At 39.6% G+C, this 10,224-nt stretch overlaps 2 protein-coding genes across 2 annotated transcripts; one reads left to right on the top strand and one right to left on the bottom strand.

The window, feature by feature from the left end:
- LOC108982192 (cytochrome P450 87A3-like) lies at window positions 1-2,849 on the top strand. Its single transcript, XM_018953495.2, has 9 exons — window positions 1-237; window positions 416-746; window positions 1,142-1,291; window positions 1,414-1,662; window positions 1,751-1,843; window positions 1,951-2,029; window positions 2,149-2,255; window positions 2,444-2,571; window positions 2,753-2,849. The coding sequence occupies exons 1-9, from the start codon at window positions 35-37 to the stop codon at window positions 2,847-2,849; spliced, it is 1,437 nt and encodes a 478-aa protein (XP_018809040.1). The 5' UTR covers window positions 1-34.
- A 5,911-nt stretch (window positions 2,850-8,760) lies between these two features.
- LOC108982191 lies at window positions 8,761-9,708 on the bottom strand. The gene has a single exon (XM_018953494.1). The coding sequence runs from the start codon at window positions 9,706-9,708 to the stop codon at window positions 8,761-8,763; it is 948 nt and encodes a 315-aa protein (XP_018809039.1).
- Window positions 9,709-10,224: the final 516 nt, after the last annotated feature.

The following is a 10,224-nucleotide window of genomic DNA, read 5'->3' as shown; positions in this document are numbered from 1 at the left end:
TTTTCCTCCCTGTAGTAGTACTACTTAAAGATCGATGTGGTCTGTTTGGCTTTCTGTCATTAGTGGCCTGCTTATAGTGTTTTCCACCCATTGGCTTTATAGGTGGAGGAACCCTAAATGTAATGGAAAATTACCACCTGGCTCTATGGGCTTCCCACTTATTGGGGAGACCCTCAGTTTTATGGTCTCAAACAAGTCCTTAGACATACCACTTTTCGTGAAGAAAAGGATGGAGAAGTAAGCAGCTGTGCACAATATAAATTCACACTTTAGTATTGCTTAATTTCCCTCATAATTATAACGAGCCCTCATGCATTTTTTTTAGTGATTAACTTGTTTTTTTTTTAAGTGATAATATATAACATCTTTAATTCCCATGCATTTTTTAAGCATATATATATGTTATGTACGTTAGATATGGGCCAGTATTTCGGACAAGCTTGGTCGGACGGCCGGTTGTGGTATCATCTGATCCTGAATTCAACTATGAAGTTTTCCAACAAGAAGGAAAACTGGTTGAGCGATGGTACATGGATTCCTTCTCAAAGCTTCTGCAGGGCCTAGACGCATCAGGATATAATGCCCACAAGAACATTCACAAGTACCTGCGAAATACGATCTTGGGTACCTTCGGTACCGAAGCTCTCAAGGAAAAGTTGCTGCCCAAGTTGGAAGATGCCATAAACGAAAAGTTGCAGTGTTGGTCTAAGCTTTCCAGTTTGGAAGTGAAAAAAGGCATTTCAGCTGTAAGCAGTTCTTTTCTCAATGCTGCTGGCTCTCATATAATTAATACCCACTCCGTACTGTTCTGATAAAAACAATATTCCAATGATCAAGCTCCTCACAAGAGCTGGGAAATATATTTTACCTATACAAAGCAATTATATATACGAATAGATCAAAATTAAATTTGAGTATATATTCGAAATATGAAAACACTTATTTTTTATATATGCATGCCACACACACACACATATATAAACTTCCAAGAAACGGATGACGGTAATTCTTTTTCTTTTCAAGTACTTGCAAAGCTATTGCAGAACATATATAACTTATATATATATATATATATATGTTTCTTTTAACGTGTTTTTTTCCCTGCAAATCCAATATTAACTTATTTTTTGGTCATTTGCAGATGATCTTTGATTTTACAGCAGCGCAGCTGTTCAGTTATGAACCAAACAAATCAGGGGAAAATATTGGTGAATCTTTCGGCAACTTTATGGAAGGACTCATGGCATTCCCCATCAACATCCCTGGTACTGCTTATCATAGATGTCTACAGGTACATAAATATCCCATCTCCCAACTTAATTCTTATATTTTTCATAATCTAAAGCACTCTGATCATTAAGATCGCCTTTTAATTCTTTCAAAGACGTATATATTAATTCCATTTTCATACAGAACCAGAAGGCGGCGGTAAAAATAATAACCAACACGCTAGAAGAAAGAAAACGAAATCCTGAAATTCGCAGAGGAGATTTTCTTGATCAGGTTTTGGCCGACATGAAAACGGAGTCGTTCTTGACAGAAAAATTCATCATCTACATGATGTTTGGGCTCATCCTTGCAAGCTTTGAGACTATATCAGGAACTCTTACATTAGCCATTAAGTTAATTACAGATAATCCTAAAGTTCTGCAAGAATTAACGGTTAGTGGCAGCTCATGCATGCAGATACAGTACTCAGAAATACCTCAAGGCAGTTTGTTTTTGACATCATGTTATTTCTGTTAATTAGGAGGAACATGAAGCAATTCTTAACAACAGAGAAGATGCCGATTCTGGACTCACATGGAAGGAATACAAGTACTCCATGACTTTTACCCATAACGTAAGTTTGATTCTCCCACTTCTTTTATGAGGTCCCTGAAGGCCGGCTTCTAGTTATTATAAGCAACACTTCTTAATTGATGTACAATGAATCGGCATGCAAGATAGGTTATCAATGAATCACTTAGGCTGGCCAGTGTTGCTCCTGGGATACTGAGAAGAACACTTCAAGACATTCAAGTAAATGGTAATTATTAGTTCAAATCATGTACATTAATAATATATATTAGCTATAGAATTAATTTCATGGTGTACATGATGTTAATCGACGTGACGTATTAAAAATTCCTTGTTTAATTAATGAAGGGTATACGATTCCAAAAGGGTGGACACTTATGGTGGTTCCTTCTGCACTTCAACTGAACCCAAGAACTTATGAGGATCCTCTAGCCTTCAATCCTTGGCGATGGCAGGTACGTACTGCACGCGCGCAATATGCAGGGACGTCTACCTGTCTAGATCGATCAAAAACCTTTAATTTATTCTCGCTCATGCATCATTCATCATGCATCAGTCGTGCACCAAAATCATTCCTCAGGTAGAATGGTAAAATACATGATGGTTGACTGATCAGTTTTGTTTCATTAATATATATATATAGGACATCTCTGCGAACGTCACAGCCAAGAATTTCATACCATTCGGGGTAGGCATGACGTCATGTGCAGGAGCAGATTTCAGCAAGGTTCTCATGGCTGTTTTCATTCATGCCTGGGTCACGAAATACAGGTACGTACTTTAATTTCTATTTTACATGCATGCATGCGTGCGTACGTACGTACATCATGCACATGATGCGCAGCAGCAGTACTACTTGATCACATTATCTATTGAGCAATTAAAACTAATTACGAATACGATTCGGTATTTTCGTACATATATATATATATATATATATATATATTTATAGGTTGACTGCTATCAAGGGAGGCGAGGTGATTCGGTCCCCTGCTTTAGGATTCGTAAATGGTTTTCACATTCAGGTTGAAGCAAAGCTTGATGGGTGATCATCTATATATATATATCTGATGGATCGCCATGGACGCAGAGCAAGACGGCCATCATGCATGTATACACATATATATTCGATCGATCGAGTCAAATAATCAGTACTGCCTAGCTTGTTCCATAATAATATACCATGTGTAATATATGTTAAGAAAGCATGTGTACTGCTCATGTATCGCTCGCACTTTGTTGTTTTACATATATCTTATATATAATAAGTGCCAATAAGCAACTATATATCGTCCATCTGTTTTTTCATTTTTATCCCTGCTTTATATTTCTTTTTCATCTATATGCTTGTATTGTCATTCTTGGTCTATTTACCCTTTCGTTTTTGTTTTTGGTAGTGTCGAATTCCTGTGTTTTCTGGACGATCTTTGTTCAGCTGTCGTCAATCTCTTTTTTCATTTTTATCCCTGCGTTATATTTCTTTTCCATCTATGCACGTGTTGTGATTCTTGGTCTATTTACCCTTTTGTCCTTGATTTTGGTAGTCTCGAATTCCTGTGTTTTCTGGACGATTCTTTGTTCATATTTTTTTTTACCATTTCTGTACTTCAATTGCATTCTTTTGTCTGCCATCTTTATCATATTTTGGCAGGATGACCCCAGCGGGGCCCCGCCCCGCCCCCGCCCCCGCTCCAAATATAAAATTTTTTATTATTTATATATATAAATAAATATATTATATATAGATATATACAATTTATTAAAGACTTAAAATTATATTCAAGTCATTGGATTGCTTTGGCCTCCTAGGCCAACCTTTATATAGGAGGCCAAGACAATACAATAGTCATCCTTAAGCAATGTGGGACTTACTGAAGGTTGGCCTAAGAGGCCAAAACAATCCAAAATCTAACTTTAATGAGTTTAAGTTTTTTTTATATTTCTAAATTTTAATTTATTATTTAAATTATATTATAATTTGGGTCTAAAAAATATTTTTAAACCAATTTTTTTTTTTTTTAAACACAATGTGGTCAAAAGGCAGGGGCGGGGCGGATTGAATTTTTTCCCCCGCCCCCCGGCACCGGGGCGGGGGACCTCGCCCCCGCCTCCCGGGGGCGGGGGGAAAACCTCTTAACCCCGCATGGTGCGGGGCGGGGTGCAGGGGAGGGTACCCCCCGCCCCGCACCATGCGAGTATCACCCCTAGGATGCGGTACTACGTACGTACGCCATTCGAAATATTCCCAATGTTGTTTAATTATTATTATTATTTTTTTTTTGAAAAGAAATCCATTCATTAATCAAAGAATACAAAGTTTGTCAAAAATAACAAAAGGAGCAACCACATGAGGTTCCTTTTCTAACCAGATCTGATCAGAATATAACAATAATCCTAATTTAGCAGCAGCATCAGCTGCTTTATTTCCAATCCTTGCCACATGCTTTATAGACCAATTTGGATGAGACCTCAAGAAGCCTTTAATATCCTCAACAAGCTGACTGTTCTAGGAGCAGTCTGCATAATCTTTAGTAACCGCATCTACAACTAGTTTTGCATCTCCCTCAACTTGGACATATCTCAGTCCGAGTTCCTCACAGAAAATAAGTCCTCGACTGAAAGCCCAGCATTCTGCCACTGAAGCTGTTTTAATGCCACTCCTAGAGCCAGCCAAAATAGCTTGAACTTCACCCCAATGATCCCTTACTACTATCCCCAACCCCATCCTACCTGCTTCTGTAACAAAAGCTGCATCCACATTAACTTTGACGAAACCTTCAATTGGTGGAATCCATCCATGCTCAATAGCTGTTACGGCTGCTCTCTCCTGCACAGAAGCATTCAGTCCCAGGGGAGTATTAGGATTAGCCACACTATCATCCTGAATTGCCAGTTGAACCAGAGAGGAAGGACTTTTGAATTTGTTTTTAAACACAAAATTGTTCATTCTTCTCCATATACCATGCAAAACATCAGCCACTTTAGACAACATTGGGTCATCCAATCTAAACACCTAATCCCGCCACAAAGATTGAAAATCACAATAATCCAAATTCCATTTCCGTAAAGCACTGTTCAACTCCCCCCAAACATCCATGGAGGCAGGACATTGCCATAAAACATGTAGTAAGGACTCCTTAGCTGAGAGGCAAATCGGACACATAGCATTCTCTACTATTTTCCTTCTAAACAGTTTTTCTTTTGTTGGGAGGATATTGTTGAGAGCTTTCCAAATCAGTTGTTTTACTTTCCCCGTACATTCAAGCTTCCATACCTTCCTCCACCACCTAACATCTGTTAAAGAATTTGAAGACTGACTTGCGCTTTGTTTCTTACTATTCAAATCAGCAAAATATGCAAACTTAACTAAGAACAATCCTTTTTCAACTAGGACCCAAATTACTTTGTCCTCCATACCCCTTGCACTGACTGGTATACTGCTTATGCAATATGCTTCTTCCCTTCCAAAAACTGAATACAACAAATCAGATTTCCAGGATTTTGTCTCCTCGTTAATAAGAACATCCACTGTAGCCTCAACATCCAATGTATTCATAGGGGTTTGAATTTGAAAAGTAGATGGGATAGGAATCCACTTGTCTTTCCATACTTTGATGCTCTTTCCATTGCCAACTCTCCATACATACCCCAGCTTGACCAGGTCCAAAACTGAGTGTAAACTTCTCCAGATGTGGGATGGGCAGTAGCCAACTTTAGCCTCCAATAGTTGGCCTGTTGGGAAATATATTTTCTTGAAAATCGCCACCAATGAGGTAGGATCTTGGATAAATCTTCATACTTGTTTGGCTAACAAAGCTCTATTGAAACAGTTGAGGTCACGAAAACCCAAGCCTCCCATACTTTTAATAGCTCCAAGACTAGACCAACTTTTCCAATGAATCCCTTTGCCATCCTTATTGTGGTTCCACCAAAATCTTGCAAGCAGCCTTTCTATCTCCTTGAGTAAACCTTTTGGAAGCCTGAAAACACTTATCGTATATGCAGGGATTGCTTGAACTACACTCTTGATCAGAACTTCTTTACCCGCAGTAGAGAGGAACTTTAATTTCCAGCTTGATACTCTCTTCCACACTTTGTCCTTGAGGCCCTTAAAAGTATCATATTTAGATTTACCTACAACAGTAGGTAGACCCAAATATTTATTGTAATTATCAAAAGTGACACCCTCAGCATGTCGGAGGATACATTCCTTCGCAGCAGCCCATGTATTGGAGCTGAAAAGAATGGAGGTCTTTTGTTTATTTAACATCTGGCCAGAGGCAGCTTCGTACAAATTTAAGATATGGATGAGATTAAACCATTCCTCCTCCTTAGACCTGCAAAAAATCATACAGTCGTCAACAAAAAGGAGATGGTTGATTCGTATGCCTCTCTTAGATGCAGCCACCCTTTTGATCAGCCCCCTTGTTTCAGCTTGTTGTAACAAACAGCTAAGACCCTCAGCGCACAATAAGAACAAATAAGGGGACAAAGGGTCTCCTTGCCTTAGACCCCTCGAAGGCCTAAAAACCTTTCCTGGCTCACCATTTAGCACCACAGAATAAGTGACCAACTTGACACAGGTCATTAGCAACTTTGTCCAGTGATTCCCAAATCCCAACCGAGTTAGCATAGCTTCCAAAAAGCCCCACTCCACCCTGTCATACGCTTTTGACATATCCAATTTAATAGCCATATACCCTTCTCTACTCTTCATTCTAGAGTGCATTGAGTGAAGAAGCTCGTAAGCAATCATAATATTGTCAGTAATCAAACGTCCAGGAATGAAAGCACTCTGATTCCAAGAAATAATCTTTGTCAAAACAGTTTTCAGCCTATTAGCTAGTACTTTGGAAATGAGTTTATACCACACATTGCACAAGCTAATAAGTCAAAAATCATTAACATTTTTTGGGGAATTAACCTTTGGAACGAGGGTGATGAGAGTGTGATTCAAACCTATTGGCATACAGCCTTTGTTCAGAAAATCTAACACCTCGTTTGTAACATTGGCACCAACCACATCCCAATGATCTTGGAAAAAACCCGCAGTGTAGCCATCTGGTCCTGAAAACTTGAAAAGGTACATTTGCCTAAAAGCAAAAACAACCTCTTCTTTATCAAAACCTCGGTCCAAGTGTTCCCTCATAGTAGAAGAGACTCGGCGTTCTACCCCATCTATACAAGCATGAATAGAGTCTGAGGATGGGTGTGAAGATTGAAAAATCTGAGAGAAATAATTCCAATACCCACAAGCTATATCTTCCTTGGTCTCCAGCACCTGCCCTGCTCCATCCTCCACCTTTTTTTATCATATTTTTCTTCCTTCGTTGATTGAGACAAGCATGATAGAATTTAGTATTTCTATCACCTTTAGCCAACCAATGAGCTTTGGCGCATTGTTTCTATTTCAAATCTAACTCACCTAACTCCTTTTGAATCCTTTTCATAGCCTGCATATTCTCCAAGCATTCCTCCTATTCCATCAGTTTGAGCTCTTCCATTTTCTATTTTAATCGCAGCTCCTCTAATATTATTGAAGTTCCTGCTCCAACGTTTTAATTCTTTGCTACAGGATTCTAATTTCTATTGTACACAACCCGAGTAAGGAGGCAAACGTCCCCCCTTCTGCCAAGCAGCTTTAATAACCTCTTTACAGCCCTCCTCCTCTTGAGTCCAATTGGCTTCATATTTAAAAGGGAATTGAAATCTGATAACTGGGTCTCTATCTTGTGAGCAGACTAGAGCAATAGGACAGTGATCTGAGCACATAGCACTTAATGTGTCAACTTTAACATCATAGAATCCATTCCTCCATATCGTGTTTGCCAAGGCCCGATCTAACCTCTCTTTTGTAAACGTGTAGTCCTCATGCCTGTTACTTCAGGTAAACTTACAACCCAGCCATCCCAAATCATGAAGATCCCCTTCCTATAAAAACCTCTCGGAAAAGACCAATTTGTGATTCAGTCCAAGCTCTACCCCCTACTTTTCATCATGAGAAAGTACCTCTTTAAATCGCCTATAACACACCACCCCATGATCCTTGGATTAAAAGATTTCAAAAGATTCCAAGTCTCGCTTCTCTTACTCGAATCTGGGTGCCCATAGAAACAAGTCAACAGCCAACTTGGTTTGTTTTCATCTAGACGCACAATGAGATTGATATGTCATTGGGAATAATTAACCAACTCCATTAGTTTCTCTTGCTTCCACATGATCAAAAGACCCCCACTCCTACCTACTACATCCATGCCAACACAACACTCTTAATTCATTTTCCTAGCAATACTTGAAGCCTTAACATAGTTCTTCTTGGTTTCCATGAGGAAAACCACCGTGGGAGCTTGTGCCTTGAGTTGTAAACTAAGGCTTTGAACTATTCGAGAGTTCCCAAGCCCCCGATAGTTCCAGTTAAAGATTTTCATGAAGCTGGGCGAGGCTGTGTCCCAACCTGTGCCGCATCAACAGTACAGTCATCGCTGGAAGCCAAAGGAGAAAGCTTACCCCTCTTGTGTCCAGATGCACCTGTAAGAACAGCTTCGGTAGACCCCTCATGCCTTTTCACCCCAGAAAGAGCCTCTCGCTCAACTAGCTTTGCACCGCATCCCCTAGCCCTCCGTTTCTACCGAGGGTTAGTTTTAGAGCTTTTCGCAGATTGAGATGGAGGAAATATCCCAACGTCCAAGTCTTGTTGTGACTCATGTACAGAATTGAGTATTCGGGAACTCTCTATTATTGCATTGTTGTATTGAGCTCAACACAGACTAATGACCCAGGGTCGTTTGGCTTTAATGGGCCCAAACCACTTAAGCCCATGTTCTGGGGGGGAAAATCCCGTGCTGTCGTATGATCCTCAACACCTGCATGCTGTTCAAAATTGACTCTCTCCGTTGTTAACGTCCCCCTTATCCCCTTATCCTCCAATCTCGAAGCCATTGCGAGTTCAATTACAACCTTTCACGCATGCATGCAGATTTCTTCGGCAACCATTTTGCCATTGGACTTATCAAAAAATCCAAAATTACCCTGCCTGAAATCCTTCCATCGCTGCCCTATACCAATATTACCCACTGAAACTTCACCATCATTTACTGGGGCTACGGGATCATTGTTTGTCAGTCCTCCCATTCTTCCTTCAGAGCTTGCATTAGAATAGGAGTTGGGGGTTCGACGTTTGAAGATATCATCTGCCCGAAGCCAAGGGCCGAATTGTGGATTTATTGAATTATCAGGAGCAGTAGTAGACGAACACCCAGAATTTCCATGTAAAATCCAACCACAGTTAAAACAAAACCGTGGAAGCTTCTCATATTTGAACGCCAGCCGTATCTTTTTGCCATGCACCATAATAATTCGACCACGAGTAATTGGCTTATGCAAATCCAACTTTATCCGCACTCTCAGGTACTTCCCCCATCCGATATCATCCTCATCGACATCGACGTCAAGAACTTGTCCCACAGACTGTCCAATACACTCTCCCCACTTCTTTGTCATGAGGCCCAAAGGCAGATTATAAATCTGCAACCAGAAATATTCAACATTAAAGATCAGCTTGTCAGGTTGAAGGCCGCCCTCATAAGCCTTCAATATAAAGAGATAATTTTCAAACAACCATGGTTTCCCCTCAAGGACTCGCTGCCTATCCGCATGATTTGCAAAAGTAATAATAAAGACGTTCTTTTCCACTTCAAGAAAACTAGCCCTTTTGCTAATTCTCCAGATTTTCCCCATTGTGTTTACTACAATTTCCTTTCCAACTGCTCGATCAACACAAATCTTCCCCACTAAACTCCTATCACCCTTCCGTAGAATCTCCTCGTCATTTCCCATTGGACATGCAACTAATTTTTCCTCTTCCTCAATTAAATGTAAATTACCACACAAATCCTCGATTTCCTCCATTGAGAACCCTTCAATCTGTCACCGCAGGTCTTCTTCAAACGAAAAGAAGACTCCCTCCGCCACCTCTGGAAGCGTTACCAGAGAGGAGACTTTTTTAGGTGAAAATTTTTTGTTAATAATGTGGTTTAATTTTTATTCAAAGGCCAATCGACCAATATAATTAAGCAATTAACACAAATATCATTAAAATACTAAAATAAGTCATGACTAAAGCCAAGCAGATTACATCATGACTCTATATTAATTAATTCACCGCCGATCGAAAGTACAAAAATATTATGACTTTATAAATATATATATATATATATCTTCTATGTAATAAGCGGCTATAAGCAGGCAGGTGTCGTCCACTATATTCTTCCCATTTTGTCCCTATTTTTCAGTTCATTTTGCCATGACGTCCTGAGTTCGGTTTTTTTTTTCTTTCTTTTTTATCCTTCCATTTCTATTTGTTTTCCTCTTATATCATTGGCTTCTGCAGTCATCTACCCATATTTTTCATTTTTGCCCTTCTTA

Source organism: Juglans regia, chromosome 8, assembly GCF_001411555.2.
Source record: "Juglans regia cultivar Chandler chromosome 8, Walnut 2.0, whole genome shotgun sequence".
NCBI lineage: Eukaryota > Viridiplantae > Streptophyta > Magnoliopsida > Fagales > Juglandaceae > Juglans > Juglans regia.
The sequence above is the reverse complement of the archived record's forward strand: the minus strand, read 5'-3'. Positions and strand labels throughout refer to the sequence as shown.